The sequence below is a fragment of the Ictidomys tridecemlineatus genome, chromosome 2 (genome assembly GCF_052094955.1).
Source record: "Ictidomys tridecemlineatus isolate mIctTri1 chromosome 2, mIctTri1.hap1, whole genome shotgun sequence".
In the NCBI taxonomy this organism is placed as follows: domain Eukaryota; kingdom Metazoa; phylum Chordata; class Mammalia; order Rodentia; family Sciuridae; genus Ictidomys; species Ictidomys tridecemlineatus.
This window is the reverse complement of record NC_135478.1, coordinates 228,676,457-228,695,882: the sequence shown is the minus strand read 5'-3', so window position 1 is coordinate 228,695,882 and position 19,426 is coordinate 228,676,457. Positions and strand designations below refer to the sequence as shown.

The window sequence follows — 19,426 nt, the reverse complement described above, 5'->3', positions numbered from 1 at the left end:
AGCCACATCGGTGTACATAGCAGCTCAATTCACAATCACCAAACTATGGAACCAGCCTAGGTGTCCTCAACAGATTGATGGACAAAGAAAATGTGTTGTACACACAATGGAATATTACTCAGACCTAAAGAAGAAGGAAATTATGGCATTTGCTAGTAAATGGATGGAACTGGAGACTGTCATGCTAAGTGAAATAGGCCAATTCCCCAAAACCAGAGGCTGACTGTTCTGTCTGACACGTGGACGCTGACTCACAGTAAGGGTGGGGGAGGGACAAAGGGGGATGGGAATGGGAAAGACGGTGGGATGAATCAGACGTCACTCTCCTATGTTCATGTGAGACGACTGACCAGGGTAACCCCACATCATGTTCTGCAAGAGTGGGAAGTCCCACTCCATGCACGCAGGGTGTGTCAGAACACACTCGACTGTCACGTGTCTCTAAAAAGAACAAATCAGAACATTAAAAAGCAGCAGCAGCAGCCTGGCGGCCTCGCATTCCCTCCTGTCTTTAACATGCTGCTCACTGCCGGTCATTGCTGGAGCGGCCACATGGGCCAGGGTCCAAGTCGGCTCTGCTCTGTTCACAACGCCACGTGACGCCACGTGAGGCACGCTGACTACCACGCCACTGACTTACACGGCCGCCACGGCACGAGCCCACGCGCTGCGGACGTGCAGCTCCACTCTGCCTTTGTGGCTGTGGGGGCCTGGGGAGCAGGGGCCAGCAGGGGCCCCTGTTGCCTCTGGAGCTCCTTGTGGAGGACAGGCACGTCCAGGACCATTCACAGCCCGTTGATGCTACGGCTGAGCCCGTGACGTTGCCCTGAATGCCACCCGCCCTGACTCCCTGCCTCCTGAACACTCACCACCCTAAGGCAGCCTCGCACCCACGAGAGGTCAGCAAGCAGCTCTGTCGTCCCCTGTGGCCCGCCTGGCCTGCCACCACACAGACGGTCTCCTTAAAGGTCGCTCTGAGAGCCGTGAAGAACGGCGCAGCAGGCCTCACCCACGCTGGCCTGGCCAGTCTCTGGACCAGACTTTGGACATCAGCGGCGACACAGGTGAAGAGCACAGACAGGTGCCTGGCGCAGGCCCACTCTTATCACGGCCTGACCACACTCCGGGCGGGGCTTCTCCAGCGTTCCGCGTCAGGACCTGCACATACCTCACGCAGCTCAGTGGCCACCTGCTGCCCACTGCTCCCCTGTGAACAGCAGTGAGCATGGTGGGGTAGGGAGATGGGACTATCTGGGGGTGTGGACAGGATTCAGGCTGTGCCCTGGGAGGAGGTGGGACTGGAGAGGGCCAGGCAAGGCCACAGGGAGTGGGAAGAGAGATTTTAAGCAAATTAAGCAAACGCTCTCAGGCCACGTCCTCAACTCTCCCTGACACAGCAGACCAATGGTTCCAGGCCCTGCTCTATAAATAGCTGTCTGGTCCACTGTCCCAGGCCCTCCCAGGACCTGTCAGAAGAGCTGAGATGAGCCCTTCCAAATATCCAGGAGAGAGGCTGTTCTCAGGTGGCCCTGATCATCCCACTGACCACGTGGTGTGACCATTCCCCAAATCACCGTATTGGTGTAGGGTTGTGTGACAGTGGAGGCATGGATGGTCCATTACAACTGGAACACTAACAGCTCAATGTCTCGTTGAGAAAACCAGGGGCCCAAACTGAGCTTCACCACTGTGCCTCGTGGGTATGAGGATGGGATGGAATGAGGGGCAGCCCGAGGAAGACACCTGCCGTGACTACGGTAATGAATGTAGCCCCGGCTCACAGGTCCTGGTCACCACCAGCCATGTGGGGAACGTAGCCCTGGCTCACAGGCCCTGGTCACCACCAGCCATGTGGGGAACCTAGCCCCGGCTCACAGGCCCTGGTCACCACCAGCCATGTGGGGAACCTAGCCCCGGCTCACAGGCCCTGGTCACCACCAGCCATGGGGTCGGCGAGGAACGGTGCTGGGCACACAGCCCACCCCAGCTTGGGATCTGCAGTGTGGGCGTGCACGGAGGAGGGTCTTCCACGCTGAACGTGGCCACCCTGATCCAGGGGTGGAGATGGACGGCGCTCTGGGATTCCGCCTCTTCTCCCCCTGTCTCCCCTGCCACGTTCAATATGTCTGAGATTGTTTTTGGGAAACAAAACAAACCAATGCGGCACTGCGCTGCTCGCAGCCTGCAGACGGCACTTATGTGGCTCCGCTCTTCCCCCAGCTGACGTCTCCAAGCCAGCCTGGCCCTGGCGAGGGCTCCGGCTGCCTTCCCCCGTTCCTCCACCCCCAACACTCCTGGAAATAACAGTAAGTCACCCGTTAGGCAAAGGCGATCTTCAAAGTCTGCTTTCCCCTATTGAACAGCAATGATCCCAGCGCACCAGCTCTGGACCTCAGAAGTCTGAGCGTCAGCAGAGAGCCTTCCAGGGAACAACTCTAAGTGGATTGAGCTGCCACATCACTGAGATGGATGTAAAATGTCTGGGGCTCTGTTATCATAGCTACACAATTTCTCTTAAATGCCTTGAAGAAAAAAATCCTTTCCATGGATGTGCTAAAGCCAAAGCTCACCTTGAATGCAAAGCAATGAATTTTTTATTTCATTAAGAAGATGCTGAAAAAGATGTTTTCAATCTCCTGGTTATAGATTTCTTTAAGGAGATTTGTCCCAGAGTGGCCTTTCTCTGTGGGGTCAGCTTCTCTGTTGGAAAACAGGCCGCTGGACCAGGACCATGGTGGTCTCTGGAACCGGGTGGGGGAAGCTTTCTGGGATGTGGAAATGCTCTATGTCCTGACTGGGGCTGAGAGGCACAGACATTTGCCAGACACACTCTCTGCCCAATGCGCGTGTTGTTGTGCACGATTATGTCTCCAGGGAAAAGAAGAACCATGGCGGAGAGCAGTGCTGGACTGCGTGTCCACCTGCGTCGTGATGTTGGAGACACGGAGCTGCTGCCGTGCAGAGCCCGGCGTGGGGTGCACACGGCACAGGGAGAGCGTGACTCGGGCTTGTGAGACACCCAGAGCACCCCTCCTGCCCTGCCCTGGCCCAGCATGGTGAGCTCTCAGGAGACACCCGGAGCACCCCTCCTGCCCCGACCTGGCCCAGCATGGTGAGCTCTCAGGAGACACCTGGAGCACCCCTCCTGCCCTGACCTGGCCCAGCATGGTGAGCTCTCAGGAGGCCTGAGCTTCTGCTCAGAATTCTGGTGATTTAATAATGGATACAGCAGAAGACTTCTGGCAGCAACAGGAGACCAGCCATAGAAAATGGCCAGCAATTTAGACGTGCTTGGGACGGCAGGTCACTGGTGGGTTTGGAAAAATCTGACATTTTTCCCCAGCCCTCCTCTCCCCCAGGAGAAACGAGGCCCTCTGCTTCCTGGAGGGATGGAGACTCACATGCAGTCCATTTCCTGAACGTTCCCAGAGGCCTCCTAGGATCTGTGGTCAGTCGTCCACTAAGGGCCTCCTGCCTGGCAGGGCAGTGCCGAAGGGCTCTTGGCTCCTGTGGGTGCCCGGCCCCATGCCCCAACAACCCATGTGGCCATCTCAACCTAGTGGGGCCTCAGGGAGCTGGAGTCTAACTTATGGTCCAAGGCAAAGGGCAAAGAAGGTCACACCAGCAGCCCATCTAGCAGCCGTGGGTCTGCGTGGCCGCCCCCACCTCCTCTTACCTTCGTACAGCCAGTCGCTCAGGCCGTTGTAGATCACGCCCTCCTTCCCGGTGGAGACCACGCGGATGGCCTGCTTCCCCACGTGCGCACAGTAGTAGATGTTGTTCTCAAAGATGAAGATCTGGTTGGAAAGAGGAGGAAGCCGCGTGAGCCAAGGGCGTGGCACACACTGGCCGCCTCACGCTCTGAAGCCATTTTCGTTTTTCTGTTGTATTTATTTGAAAGAATCATTTCATGTTTCCCCCCCAGCAACACGATCTCTATTCGAGGATCAGTCAGACTCAGACCCCACAGAGTTCACCCAGCATCATCACCGTTTCTCCATTTAACATCCAATGGCCCCACTGGGTGATGGGCGGCCTTGGCACTACTGGGTACTTCAACATCAGGTGGCACTGGGCGCTTAGCAGTTGCAGTGTCTCCCCAGTTATCAGGACTGGTGGGTGCGGAGCCTGGAGATCTGGGTCCTGGGTGCTCTGTGCTCGCTGTAAAACTGTGAAGTGAGGACCTGTCTGTACCAGTCAGAGAGACTCAGGGGAAGCGAGGTGGGACCCCGGAGTTCTGGGAAACTCACAGGGCTGCCTGGCCTTCCTTGCATAGCGGACAGGTGAGCCTCCCTCAGAAAGTGAATAAAGAATGTTCTCCCTGGCCATTTCAGTCCCTTTTAAGTGCACAGCTCAGTGACATTAGCACAGTCACACTGAGGCAGCCATCACTCCACCCATCTCCATGACCTTCCCATCTCCCCTAGCCTCCGCTTGGCTTTCTGCCTCCATGAATTTATTTACTCTAGGCCCTGCCTACAGGTGGAACCTGAGGTGTCTGTGCTCATGACTGGCTCACTTCCCTTAGTTCCAGTTAGGGTTCGTCCCTGTTGGAGCAGGCATCAGGATCTGGAGAAAGTGGCTTTCTGCCAAGAGATGGACGACATTTAGGGCCACTGTTTTACGAAGCTTTATTGTCTCTGTTTCCAAAAGGCTGGGCAAGAACAATTTTTAAGGAGGACGAGTTTATTTTGGCTCATGGTCTCAGAGGGCCACTCCATGGTTGGCCAGCCCCATTGCTCCAGGTCCAGGGAGGCAGAGCACCATGACCCAGCACCAGTTCCCCCGCAGGAGACCGACCCTCTGTGAGGTCCCGACTCTCAGGGTCTAACCACTCACTCTGAAAATCCGTGCACTGTTTTACCCTCGGCTCAGGGGACCTCACACCTGAGCCACAGGGGTGCTGAGGGGAGGTGAGACGCTGGAGGGCCCAGATGGAGGCGTTGAGAGAAAACCAGAGACAGACAGGAGAGGCTGGAGGGAGGAGCTGGGCCAGGGGAGCCGGGACCTTCCCGCCAGGGGTGGAGGAGGGGCCAGGCAGGGCGCCTGACGGGTCAGGAGCCAGCTCTGGGGGTCTGCGGCCACAGGAAGCCCCTGACGAAGGCCTCAGTAGGAGGCAAGATTAGCTGCAGGCCTCCTGGGGCCGTCGAGGGCTGGGCGGGAGCCAGGCCCTGGACGGGACCCTCCTACAGTCACCTGGAGGGGACAGAGGAGGGAGGCTGGTGGGATGTCAGAGGAAGCCACCGGCTGCCTGAGTGGACCGTGGTCTGGGGAGATGTGCAGGACGATGCAGCCTCTCTGGCTGCTCTTGGGGGCCTCCGGGTGATGGCGCGCCAAGGGCAGACCGCAGTGTGGCCCCGGATGGCCCAGGATCTGATAATCTGACCTTGGGCATATCACTGAGGAGGGGTGGACGAAGGTCCAGGCCGGGGTTCTCGGAATTCAGGGCATAATAGAGATTTTAATCATGGCTTTTAATAAAAGCACTTTAGACCCCAGTGCCCAGTCCACAGCCCGACCGATTCTCAGAATCTCTGGTGGGGGACCCAGGCATGGGCATTTTAAAGAAACACAGGTGACTTCGGTGTACAGCCAAATTTAAGGACTGGTGCCCAGGAACGGCCTGGTGCTCTTGAAGCAGGCACTGGCCTGCAGGGTACGTGTGCTCTGGGCCACGGGCCTGCTCGGCCCTGCATCCGCCCACCTCCCTGTGGGTACTCACAGAATATTTCTGGTCCTCCTTTGCAAATACCCAGTGTCTACAGAAACAGTCATGCTGAGCAGGAACAGGAATCAAACCAGTGTTTTTTTTAAAAAGGAAATTTCAGAAACATATGGTCAGTGTATTCTACTGAGAGAAGAAGGTAGTTTTTACAATACGGAAAGTAACATAAATATTGAATGTTTTATACATAAAGCAGAGAAAAGGGCAGTTTCCCCAGATTGTTCTCAGCAGGATGGTTCTGAGAGCCCTATTGATTATTAGTCTTCTGCTTGGGCTTCCTGGTTCTTAAAGTATGCCCTGCAACCAGAAATAAGTTGGAAACTTCCAGAACAAGTGTGCACCCTAACTGAATCTCCCAGCTGTTCTTGTAAGTCTGCCCGAGGGTAGCACGAGTTCCTGGATTTTAATCCCCTTTATGTGTGCTAAGACTGCAAAGGATTTTTGAACAGAATCAGGCTACAGCCAGTTAATGTCTTAAGTAAAGTTTTGGTATTTGATAGATGGGCGTCTCCATTTCTGTGTGGCATTCAGGCCCAGGTGTCGGTGCAGAGGGTGTGGAATTCCGAGGGTGCTGTGTTCTGTGAGGCACCACAGGGCTTCTGCACCTGGGTCCCCTCCTCCTTCTTTATGTCCTCGGCTGGCTGAGCCGCCGGTGCTCCCTGACCCCATACGCCTCTCAGCAGACCCCAGTGCACGGGAGGCTGTTCTCAGACACCATCTTCCTTATGCCCCTCTGTTCTTGAAAACCTGGAATAAGTTAACTTTAACTTTCTAGTTAAGTCCCAGGCCCGCCCTGATCAGCGCTCACTGGGGCAGCGAGCCCTGTCGCTCCTACAGAAGTGCCCGAGGCCCACGGGTGGGGATGAGAGGACCAGGCCAGCCCTGGGCCACGGGGGTTCACGTTCTCACACGGGCATCTGGATTCCACGGCTCAGGGTCCTTTAGGCCACAGAGTCCACACCCCGTGCCGCGAGCACGGGAGAGGTGCTGCACGCCCCGGGCCAGCTGCTGGGCTTCTGTGGGCCTCTGTCTCTTCATCCTTCCGTGGAGGTGACAGAACCTACCCTGGGGTGGATGTGAGGAGCTGGTAATCTGGCAAAACCAAACCTCCTGGAAGAGCGTGTGGTGTAAAGTCAGAGCTCAAAAGCTGTTGTCTGGAGGGTGATCGGGGGCTATGTGGGTGCTGTCATCTGAACTGGACCTTAGGGTGGTGCTTTCGGCTGCGACCGGGCTTAACTGACTCGTTTTCTCCCTGGCCCTTATTGCTTGTGCTTTGGCGTCCAGCTAAGAACCTACTGTCCAATCAAAGGTCTTAAACCCTCCGTGACTTTCACATTCTGAGTTCTTGCGGTCAGGCCTTCGATCCACCGCGGGTAAATCCTGCAGGTGCCAGCCAGGCTCTTCCTAATGCCCGCTCAGCATTAACCCAGGCTTTAAAATAACTCCAGGGGGAGGGGCCATGCTCCGTGCTCTGCAGACGAAGAAAGGGAGCTCAGGGAGGTGAAGCTGCCCCAGGTAGCCGTCCGGTGGGGCTGGGCTCCAAGCAGGGCACAGGAGCTGAGGGCCTTGCCTGGCTTGCAGGGGGCAGGGGATGAGCCAGGTCTGGAACCTGGGTGGTGGCTCACAGCCTCCTGTTACGGCCGGTGACTCCTACTAATGGAAGGCGTGATTTTTTTACCATAAATTACCAGAGACCACGCACACCTGGGTGAGGTGCAATCCCACCCTCACGTATGCTCCGGACACCCCTTCCTCATCTGGGAGAGAACTTCTGCCAGAGCTGACACTTACGGGGCACAGGCCGAGGAACAGGCAGGGGAGGGTCACAATGTGGCCATCAGCTCTTTCTGAGGCAGGAAGGAGACAGGGAGGGAAGGGGCCTGTGGCGTCCATTGGCGAGCTCCTTCCTCCAGCTGGGCCTGTTCTCCTGCAGCTGGACTCCCACAAGGCCCAGGAAGCCCAGTGAGCCAGTGCCTGGGCACCTTGCCATGTGGTTTAGACTGATGAGGAAGCCTGGGGAGAGACTGTTGGGGACCAGAGACACACGCACAGTCCAGCGCCCTCTAGAGCCGGGTGACGTCAACCTGGAGGTCTGAGAGGAGCAGATGCCCAGCCCTCGCTGCTCCACCACCAACGCCAGCCAGCAAGCTCATTGGCTCTCCCCCGTGAGTGCACATCCTGCTCGACTGCTTGCTTTCCTGCATGCATCTCTGCTTGTGCCTCTTTGGATGGTTCCTGAAATTCCTCTCTGCAGTGTGAGTCGAGGATGAGGCAGGGCTCAGTTGAGGGGCCTTTTCCCTTCTGGGGACCTCCTTGGATCCCGTCCTGTGACATCCCAGTGGATATGACAGTCAGCAGCAGCAGCAAGGCTCTTGCTGCCCTGGTCACTTGGGAAAGAGCACTGGTCAGGGCCCCAGGTCCCCTGGCCCTCTGACCTACACTGGCCTTGAGTCCCTTCTCTCAGCAGAACCCAGCCGTCCAGGGCGCCGGGTGCAAGCTCAGCTCCTGTGGGTGTTCTGGGTGGGGGCTGCCCGGCCTCACTGGCCTTTTCCCTGGGGCACCCAGCCAGAGCCTGCACGTGAGGGCCACCCCAGGCCAGGCCAGAGCCCTGCCGGAGCAGCAAGGCCTGCCCACTGCAGGAACCACCTGCCACGCTCCAGCTGGGGACCCCAGTCCCAGGAGGGGGCCACTCACTCTCCATCTGACCTTGGCTCTTCCTTCCAGAAAGCCCTAAAAGGCTGAGGCCCAGAGAAAATGGGCCCTGGCAGTGGGGCAGGACGCCACCTGCCCTGCAGTCCTCTGACCAACCCAGGATCCAATCAGAGACGATGCAACATTCCTGCAGAGATGGAGTGGGTCTGTTCAGAGGGACCCCAGTCCACACAGACATGGACAGTCCATCTCTGGTTTGCCTAGAACTCCTCCAGGTAGCAGGTGGGCCCAGGTGGCAGCTGGAAGAGAAGCCGCACCTGTGGGCAGCAGAGGCGCGGAGCTGTGCGCCTGGCCCTGTGCAGGGCCCGGCCAGTGCTCACTGGGCACCCACCATGAGGAGCCTTGTCCCTTTGGAGGTACTCAGAACTCACCAGCAAGGCCCAGGTCTTGGCACGGGGACAGTCCCAGCAGTTGCTGACGGTTAGTTGTTCCCTCTTTTGCAAACATTTATTTTTACTTGTTTTTGATTGACACCTGGTGATTATTCGTGCTGATGGTGTGCGGTGTGCTGATTCTACCCCAGTGTACCGCGGGTACTGACCCAGAGTCACGAGCCTTCCCATTGCCTTGGCGTTTATCACCTCCACGTGCCGGGAGCCTGCAGATCCCTCTCTTCTAGTTCTCCATGAAACACAGGGTACATTGTCGTCCACTGTCCTCAGCTCTCTGGGCTTTAGGGCACTAGAACTCTGTGCCCAGACAGGGGACACGCGGGCCATACACACCTGGCACCCCAAATGTCTCCTGTTAGCTGTCTTCTCCGCTGGCTGGATTTGGAATTTGAGTTTCTTACATTTTAAGGAATCCTTTGGCAGGTAGAAGGTCTGGAGCTTTTGAGATCAGAGGGACTGACCCAGAGTGTCCTGAGGTGTTAGCACAGGGGAGTGTTTCTAGAGGGTGGGTGATGAAGAACCCTCAGGAGGTGGCTAGAAGGCAGAGGGGGGACGGCAGTGCAGGGGGAGCCCCAAATCCTGAGAGGACCTAAAGTGCTGCTGAAGTCGCCAGTGGCGTTGGCAGGTGGGGCTGCAGCCAGCGGGGTGCGGTGGCAGCCAGCGGGTGGGGATCCAACAGCAAGGACTGACATTTTTAAATTAACAACAATTTGATGGGGAATCTCTCATTCTTCCAGGCTGCAGTATGAGGCCATTGGGCGGTGCCGGGCAAGTCCAGGGACCCGTTAGCCACAGCTGTAATGGACGGGCTGCCTGGCCATTTGGGAAAAGCGTGCTGCTGAGCAGCTCTGTGTCCTGCCCTGCCCAGCCCTGCCGCCCCCCCAGCCACGCGCTGCCTGCCTGGCCGTTGCTGACCCTGCTGTGCCGGGCACTGAAGGAGCTGCCTGGGTCCTAGGGAGGGAATTGGGAGCGAGCAGGGAAGGCTCTAGAGTCACCTGGAAGAACCCGCCAGGGGGCGTGGGGACCTGGGAGGAGAGAGTCTCAGACACATGCATCTCGCAGGACCGCGGACCTCATCCTCTTGGTAACGGGGAAACTTGGAAACGAGGGGAGAACAGTGCCATGGTGTGCAGTGGCCAGGGGAGACGGGGCACTCAGAGCTGGAGCCGGGGGAGCCCAGATGAGGACAGGGGGTGGCCAAGGCAAGGCGGAGGGGAGACGGGCACCCAGGGGGGTGGCAGGAAGAGCAGGACATGAAGAAGGAGGTCAGGCGCACAGTGGGACCAGTGGGTAGGTGTGTCACCAAGAAACAGGATGAAGAAGGGGAGTCGATGGGCTGGATGTGGGAAGCCTCTGAGTCCAGAGGGGGCCCACAGGCAATGGGAGGCTGCGTCTAGAGCTGCCCAGGGACCTGGCTTCAGAGCCACCCACACAGCACAAAGCAAAAGTCCACTTTCCCCAGGAACAAGGTGCTCCTGGGCAAAGAGCAGGGCTGAGGTGACCGCCGGGGAAACACCAATTTTTGTCATGTGAATGGAAAGAGATCCTCCAGGGTTCCGTTGATCCACACTGAAGACCCTCGTGTGGGCAGGCTGCCAGTGCTACTGGAAGGGCTGTCCCGGTCCAGAACTGTCTTACAATTCCATTTCTTAAAACAGCCCGTCGCAGCCCCACTCGGCCTACATCACATCAGCAAATGCTCCAGTAAGAAGGCTGGAAACCATGTGTGCCTTCTTCCTTCTCTGCCTGATGTCCTGTCGGCTCTGACACTCCCTTTGTGAGCCGTGTGTGATTGTTCCTCCTTCCCAGCCAACAGGACCCAAGTGTGGAAGCCGGCGCTCAGGGGGTGGAAATCCCACTGCCCTCCCAGGTGAACCCCACTTCAGGTCCTTCTTGCAAGTTGCATCTCTTGCTATTTCCAAAGTAGGCCCTGCTCACTCCTACCAGGGCAAGTGCCCACCCCCGGGTATGCCAGTGCCCCTCCTCTGCACCTGGCCAGCCTGTACTGCCCAGCAAGGGCTGAAGTCGCTTCCCAACCTGTCACCTCTGCTGCCATCTGGGAGCGTGCTCCTAGAACCTGTGTGTCGTCCCTCCCCTGTGTGCTCTGGATTCATGGGGTAGGGCTCCTGGCCCCCCTTTCTCCTCTGAAGCTTTAATGGGGGGTTCCTATGGCAGAGCTCCCTAAACGAGGGGACCCGCTGGCTTCCAAACACAGCTAGTTTGCGAAAGTCTATTTCCTGCAGATTTTGCTGGGCCTTTATCTTGATTCACCAAAACCACTTCTTTCCCTCGTTCTCCAGCATCCCAAAGATTCCTGCTGTGCTCACAATAGAAGGCTGGGAACAGCACAGGCTTCCGGAAAGTTCAACACCCAGAACCAAAGGCTGATTCTGAACAGTGAGTTCACGAAACACAAACCAAACGGACAGAAAATGGGGACTAAATGACATTTGCTGTCTTTAAAAAGTGCCACATTTTCATTAGTCTGATTTTTTTTATGAACTTTTAAAACTAAATTCGGTTCACATATTCACAGATGTAACAAATTCTGTGAAGTTCAATGAGCTGGAATTCTCTGGAGGAATAGGAACTTCATCCGGTTTTCTTGGTATATTTTCTAACTAAGGAAGACTTTAATTCCTATTCATATTAGGGAAATAGTTCCATAGTTTCTACTTTCTTATTAAATATCTGTGGTATAAAAACTATAGTAATTATCAAATACCATTCACACAAACCTGTATTTTCATTGCCCAGAACAACTAGTGTAGGTGTAGAAGGCATAGGACCAAATCCGAATCCATGGGTGAACCTGTTTTCTTCCATACCATGTTACTCCCCCTTTCCATGGGAGGAGGGTACAGAAGACCTTGCAGCCTTTAGCACGTGAGCCAGGTGGGTTTATCTGACTTCTCTGGGAATCTGAAAAGTTAATAGAACTCTCAGGCAAGGCACTGCGAAGTCGGTGTGTGGGCGTGCGCACACCCAGGGGCAATCCATATTGTTAATATTCCTAAACAGATCCACAGTGATGACAATGAACGCCCAGGCTGCGTGCTCCCAGGTCATTATCCTGAAACTAAAAGACACGGCTAAAGAGGGAGCTAATTACACAGGAACCAGGATGAGATAATCACTGTAATCGGGCGCAATTTAGCTTTTAGATCTGGAAGATCAAGGCCAAAAGGGAAGCATGTTGAATACTTAGTGTTTGACAAAAAGACAGCACAGAATGGCAACAAAGAAGAGCATGGCTGGGGGTTGGGACCTGAGTTCTGGCCTGAGGCCACGTCCCCCCTCTGGGCAGGTTATGAGCCTCCTTGTTGGACCCACCCTCCTTCACCCCAAGGCAGAGCTTAACTGAGCATCTCTAAGGATCTCTTCCATCTTCAGCTTCATGGCACCCAAATGTCTCAAGAAGGTTCACGTTGGGAAGTTTGCAAATGGATTTGTTATCCTACTACCAAGTGCATGCTGTTGAAATGGAGTCCTCCTCACCAGGGGACTGTCAGGGGAGGAAACAGCCTCTGTCCCTTAAAGACCTCGCACGGCCCTAGATCTGACGTCCACAGGGACTTCCCTAATCTCGGGGCACTCCCGGGGGATGGTGGCTTTTCTAATCACTTCTCCCCATTGAACTCTGTCTCCTTCTGAGTTCCCTGCTTCCTGATCAAGGACAATTTTCCTCCCTAGTAAATAAAGATGAGTGTGGGATATTAGACTTGACTTGTGGGTGCAGCCGAGCCCTATGGTGGTCACTAGAGTGCAGTCTCTACTGGTTTACGATGCTCCTAACCAACTGTGTTAGGAAGCCAGCTGGGTGGCTTTGCTGGAGGCCGTGCCAATCCCATAGCAAACCCTGGCAGGTGCCTTGCCACACACGCTGCAAGTCCTGCAGCTGCTCCACTCTCTTTCTCCTTTTACTACAATGAAAACACGGCTGTGTGCACCTTTGTGCAGAAGCTCTGTGTGTAACTGCACTGTCTTCCCAGGAGACAGGGTAAGGGTGGGGGTTCTGAATCACGTCCATTGTGCTATGGGAAGTGTGGTGAAAGACACCATCAGGTGGACCAGAGGACCACAGAGAGGACCAGAAAACTCACAGAAGGACATCTGTAAGAGGGATGGTTTGGTTAACAACTGCACCCCAGAGGTCCCCCAGCTGCGGGAGGTGGGTGTGCCCTGCTGGGAACAATATGCAGGGAAGCACAATATGCAGGGAAGCAGCCAGCACACCACATCCCAGAAATGCCCTTGCAGAGAAGATGCGGACAGAGACTGCTAGGCAGGAGGGCTGGGGACAGCTGGCCCATGGCCACGAAGTCACGGTGAGGCCGGAGGAGTGGGCTCTGGTGCTTCACTTCACATCGGGGTGACAGCAATGAACAGTTTACTGTATATTCCAAATAGCTAAAAGAGAAGATTCCAACCCAAAGAAACGATAGACAGTTGAGGTGAAGGATAAGGCTAATTATCCTGATTCAGGCACACACCATGTAGTGTTCCTGCACAGAAGTGCCATGCTCTGCCCATAAATACGTACCTCAGTCAGCCAAATAAAAAGAAACATCATGAAGAAGGGGAGAGCAGAAGAGAAGGACTGAGGAAACACAGTGGGACCAGGTAAGCAGGAACCCAGGAGGGAGAAAGCCAGGTATCTCCCAGGTACCAGGTGACACCTGTGTACGGGGACGGGCACTGATGCTTTTCCCCACAGGGCAGCCACTGCAGCTGGGAAAGTGCTGGATTTCAGGAAGTGGCAAAACGGACGGGGGAGGGATGCTGAGGTGCCTCGGGAGGGGGGTCTCAAGATCCTCAGTGATCCTTAACCCGACGGTGGCATCACCATCAACACCACAAACACTGTTAGAGCTTCTTCCACGGGCTCAGGGCCAAAATCCCAAGTTTATCCTGAGTGAATGTCTTATAGTTTCCACTTAATCCATCTGCCTAAAATTAAAAACATTTTGTTTTAATGATGGCTCTTTCCCAGGATGTGGATGTGGCAGAAATCCCTTAATTGCTGGCCTTTGAATTTCTCACCCGTCCAATGCAGATGACCACACCTGCAGCGTTCCCCTGGCGTTTCTGGGAGGTAAAAGGAGATGGTTCACGGGAGAAACCCCAGAAGGTCACACGGCACGTCTCAACCACACCATCAGCCTCCTGAGTACCGACAACCCGGCCAATCCTCGTGGACAGCACCACCCTCGTCGCAGGGCTCCCACCTCCCTGCCACCTCTCTGCCTCCCTGTGACGCCTGCCCTGTGCCCTCCCTTCCCACACCAGGGAGAGGCGTCCCGCCAACGCCCCCTGCAGCAAATCAGTCAGGACTCCAGAGCAAGGCTGCAGTCGGTGCCCAGACAGGGCTGCTGGACCGTCCACGGGGCTCTGCTCTCCAGAGCTCTCCCCTCACTCTCCCTTTCAAAATGGCAATAAAGTAGAGATGAAAAGTCCAGAATGCCACAGGAGACCCTCCCACCAATGCGGCTTTCACACGTGGAGGAAATGCCTCCTTTCCAGGGTGGCCCACCCAGAGGGACTTCTCTCAGGTGCTCAGCCACATGCAATCTGAAGGTTCCAAGGCGATGACTTTCAAAGCGGAGACAGCGTCTCAAACTCAGAGTGCGCTTCTGAGCACGGGCAGCCCGTGTTCAGGGTCCCTGTGCCGCTGTCGGCTTTAACCTGGGCCTGAAGTCAGAGCAGCACTGATGTCCAGGGACAGGTGGCTAAAGCAGCGGGGCAGCTAGCAACTGGCCTGCAGACCCTCCTTCGTGGACCGCCCACCAACCAGTGGGACCAGAGTGACCACTGAGTGGTCTGGAAGTTCTGAAGTTCTCCAGGTTGGTAAGAAGTGGGAGAAGACAGTCTGACAACAGGGCCCGGAGCACTCTCAGCTGGTGGCCGGCAGGTCCACACTGAGAGCTGAGATCTGAAGGTGAACAGGGGTTGACCGGGAGGAGGAAATGAACTCACCAGCCCTGGGAGACACAACTCCGCAGAGGGATGCAGAGGGCTGGGGGCTGGGCCCAGACAGGCAGTGTGGGGACAAGGCTGGTGACGAGGAGGCCGGTCCTCAGTGACCAGAGGCCACAGCAATGGTTCTGGCTCTGTCTGAGGCCATGCAGAGCCTCTGAGGGGCTCCGCTGTCATGCCTACTGGTTGTTATGAGGAAGAGAGAGGGCGGGGGCTGTGCCACCCCGTGTAGCAGAAGATAGAGGGGACGCGTGGGTGAGGGACACCAGCGGGGTGGTCCAGATGAGGGGCGGGCTGGCTGGGCCAGGTGTCACCATGAGGATGCAGTGAAGTGGCACGTAGGCTCCCTGGGGCTCCACACTGCTGTGGACACAGGTGAGGGCCTGACATTGTCAGGGACAGGTGAGGGCGTGGCAGGTGTCAGGGACAGGTGAGGGCATGGCAGGTGTCAGGGACAAGTGAGGGCGTGGTGGTGTCAGGGACAGCTGGCAATCTGGAAGGAGGATGGACTGCTCGAGGCAGGTAGGGTGGGGAGATCAAGAGGTCACCTTAGACACAGTAGCTGACCATGTGGATGGCAGTGGCCCCTGGCGGGTGCTCAGGCAGGGCAGGATGAGCTGACCCCGTGTGCACGGTGCTCGTTCCTCAGGCTTCGATGGACACCCCCATCTGTGAAGCAGCCTCTGGAAGCCACCCTCCTGCTTCTCCTGCCTCTCTGTGCCTGAGACCCTCCAAGCCAGCACCTCCACGGCCCTCTCAGCCAGGGCCAGCGCTCCTGGGTACACCCCAAGTTCCCTGCTCTTCTGTCTAGTTGTCTGTCCCTTGAGGGTGTGTGATCTCGCCACCAGGTGTCAGCATTAACCCTTGAGTCGCATTTTTAAAAATGCAACTTTTTCAAAAATTGAGGGTGGGGGCACGTTAGAGCCACATGGATGTCTAACAGGGCTTCGAGGCGGTGCGGCGCGGTGCGGTGGTCCACGACCTTCCACCAAGGGCAGCCGCAGAGATGAGCCTCACTCCACACAGGCAGCACGGGCAGGTGTGTGTCCCACAGGTGAAATGACAGTGTTGGTCGGGGCCACTGCAGCAGCTCCCCACCATCTGCCGCCTCTGCAGCACCCTCCCTGCAAACTGAAGCCCAGCCCGCCCTGACTCTCGTGTGCCCCGCACAGGGGAAGGCCTGGGGCTCTCGCAGGACCTGCACGGGAGGCACAGCTGGTGGAGGCTGGGACCTGAGGGCAGCCCTGAGCCCAGAGTGTATCAGGCAGCACAAGGGACACAGGAGAGGGCTGGCTGGACCACAAAGAGGGCAGGGGAGCAGGACACGCTACGCCTACCTCGCTGGCCATCGGGGCAGAACGTCCACCAGGGAATCAAGGAGGATCCTGCTGTGAGGGGAGTGGCTGGCCACCACTGAGCCAGCCCTGCATCTCTGGGTGACTGGTGTGACCGAGACAGAACAGATGGACCAGAGAGGCCTCAATGACCAGCATGTACCTTAGCCACAGGCAATGGCTGCACCTTGGACTCCCGTGGGACACTTGTCTGTCCTGGGGTCGTGGTGTGCCAGCCCTGCACAGCAGCTAGTCGGGGCCACGCAAGGATGACCTCACTGAGACGTCGCTTAAGTAACCCAAACCTCTGTTGTAACGTGGCCTTAGAATGAGCCCAATCAGGGCAGGAGGTCTCAAGGGACAGAGACCAAACCCTGAGGCCGCCCTCTCTCCAATTCTTTGGCTGCTGGAGCTCTAAGGCCAGGTGGGTCTGAGCGCTCCTGTGGTCCACTGCCTGGTGGTCTCTCCTGAGAGGGACGCCTGCCCACTATTCTCTGAACTGTGTGGAGCACCTCGGCCCAGCTCCCTGACACTGCAACCCTTTAGGGTGCCTCCCCAGGAAGCGGATCTCTAAGACCAAGGACCCTGGCCTTGAGCCCCGGGTGTCTGCAGCAGGACTGGCCGGCCCTGGGGGCTCCCACTTCACTCCCCACATGGCCACATCTGCTGGCGGCTCATGCTCTGGACATCACACCTTCCAGTCCCTCAGGAGGGAAGGCGTGTCCCGCAGAGGTCAGCTGTGGCCCACACTCTCACGAGGGCCATAACTGGGAGATCATACTGAGGACCCAGTGGTTCTCAAAGGGGGCTCCCAACAGCAGTGCTGGGACCTTGTTAGGAGTCCTGATTCCGCGTCCTGCCCAGACCCCTGAGTCAAACCCCAGCAGGGCCCGCCGTGTGGGCAGCCACCCCTTCTGGTGATCTACCTTCTGGTGATCCACCCACATGGCGCGGCCTCGCCACCGCTGCCAGCTGGAAAGTACCAGCAATCCCGCAGCCCCGGCCGTGGGCAGAGCCCCAGGGTTTATGGGACACACCTGGAGGACACGCCCGTGACCTGGCCCCCACACGCCTGGTGACAACGGCCAGATTCATTGACTGGTGGAAAGCAATCTGAGCTCTGCTCCCCGCACAGGTCTTTCTATTCTGCATTAAATTCAAGACTCATCGCTTGCCAGAAGTTGGCCCCTGACTCCAAAGGAGCGAATGGATTTTCAATATCTTCCTAAGGTAATAGAAAAATCCATATTTTCTTGGAGCACTTCTGGGCTTTTCCGCATACGTCCAAGCGTGAAGGGCCTCTGGCTCCAGTCAGGGGCAGGGCCAGAGTGGATGCCACTCAGGTTTCCTGGTTAGTCTGCCGGTCACGCGCACGTGAGGAGGTGTGACGGAGACCTGCCTGAGTGCAAGCACCCACGCGCTTCTCAGGCAGAGCCAGCCCGCCCCCTGGAGCCCTTGCCTTGTGTTCCCAAGGTGACTAACTACAGAGCTGCACGGCTCTCCAAGGTGACTTGACCTGCAGCCGACTCCTGCAGCCTGCGGGCTCCGTGTCCACTTGTAGGTCATCCCAGGTGGTTGAAGCTCCTATTTCCGCTGGCTCTGTGTCTTCCCAGCCTCGGGTCCTGCTCACCAGCACCTCCCCCGAGGGCTGGCCGAGGGCGGGTAGGGAAAGAATCCGTCAACCTTGGAAGCCTCCCAACTTTGACACAAATGCTCTGAGATTTGCAGCCACATGACTGGGACTAGCTCCTGGTTCAACTGCAAGGTACCCAGAGGCAGCTGGGCACTCTTCTTTCTCTTTCTGTTGTTTATATACCAAGACCTTAAAGGGAAATTGCCACTGATAGAGCCAAAGAGTTCACGAGGAAGAGCTCACTGGTAATAATTTATAGAAAACAAACCATTTGCTACTCAATATATGCAAATTTAATCAAGTAAGGGATATAACTAAAATATGCTGATTGAAGGAACGATGCAACTGAATTCTTTAGCAAAGATTTTTTTAAGTCATAGAATTAGCAAGATTTCCCTAAAATGAGTGCTGCTCACCTGACCCTGGGGAGGATGCAATCAGGGCGGGTCTAAGGCCCACAGAGCACAGTGTGCAGGCGGCGTCTAGAGCCCGGAGCAAACCCACTGTTTTCTACTTGTAATCCCACTTCAGGGCATTGGAGGCCCCAAAGTGTTCTACAGCACTAGCTACAATGTGGAGTGTTATAAACAGCTTAGCTGTCCAAGAGGAAATGGTAATTAACTTTTCTCCAGTCTACTCCATGACATATTATGTAACTATTAAGATCATGTTTACAGTAAGTGTTTAATTGTGTAAAATGCTAATCATATCACAGTAGGTCAGAAAACTAATCGTAGCTATAAAAATGCTCCTGGTCTTGACGATAAAGAAAACATAATAAAATGTTAGTAGTCGTTAGAGATCCTGGGTCTATTATCAGAAAGCTTCGCTCCTGTTTTTTGTATTTTTTCATTTTCTGTGTTTACATGGATGAAAAGATGAACAAAGGTAACAACTGATAAAGTCCCTACAAGGAACCTGCCACCAGGACTAGCACCTGGGATTGGACTCCGCCACACCAGGCCCGAGGGTGCACGTGGTGGGAAAAGACCTCTGCACAGCGTCTCCCGCACTGCGTGTGCCCACGAGGAGCGGCAGGGTGCTGTCCAGGAGCAGGCCCCATCCGGGTCACAGGAATCGCTGGGGACAGGTGGAGGTCCGTGTCCGCCTGGCCCCTCTCCCCTGCCCATGCAAGCTTCTTCCAATCCCGCCTCCTTGACAAGGAGTCCCTGGGCCAATGGGCAATGGATACGAAAAGCAACGCTGTGTGTTCCAGAGGGAGACAGAGACCCAGAGCAAACCTCCGGCCCCAGGGTTGGACCAGGCGCCCTCCCCTGGTCGGACCTCAGAATTTCCCCAGCTTGGCTCCCAGGAGGAAGCTGGGGCCAGGAGGGCCACCTGCCAGCCCCAGGGCTGAGGCTGTGGACCAGGTGGGGGCCCGTGGGGGCTGGGACTGTGCCCAGCTTCTTCTTCTGATGAAGTCCTAGAATGACATCATCCGTGTTCCAGAACCAGGTCTGGACACACAGGCCTTGACTGTGGATGATGGGCACAGAGGGTGTCTGTAGGCAATGACCAGGGGACAGTGGCACAGGGAGGGCAAGAGTAGATAAGGCCTGGGGCCTGCCCCCCGAGACAGAGGCCTGCCCCCCAAGACAGGATCTCCTCAAGGGAGGTGGTCTAACTGTACTAACTTGGTTGTGTCCTCCGGTGA

General features: G+C 56.3%; 1 protein-coding gene across 6 annotated transcripts in view; it reads right to left on the bottom strand.

The window, feature by feature from the left end:
- Window positions 1-19,426, bottom strand: part of Dpp6 (dipeptidyl peptidase like 6) — an 860,191-nt gene that overhangs the window by 143,312 nt on the left and 697,453 nt on the right. For all 6 annotated transcript variants that reach the window (XM_078040897.1, XM_078040899.1, XM_078040896.1 and 3 more), the window contains exon 8: window positions 3,677-3,797. In XM_078040897.1, coding sequence (XP_077897023.1) covers window positions 3,677-3,797 — 121 coding nt within the window. The remainder of the gene's footprint in view (window positions 1-3,676; window positions 3,798-19,426) is intronic.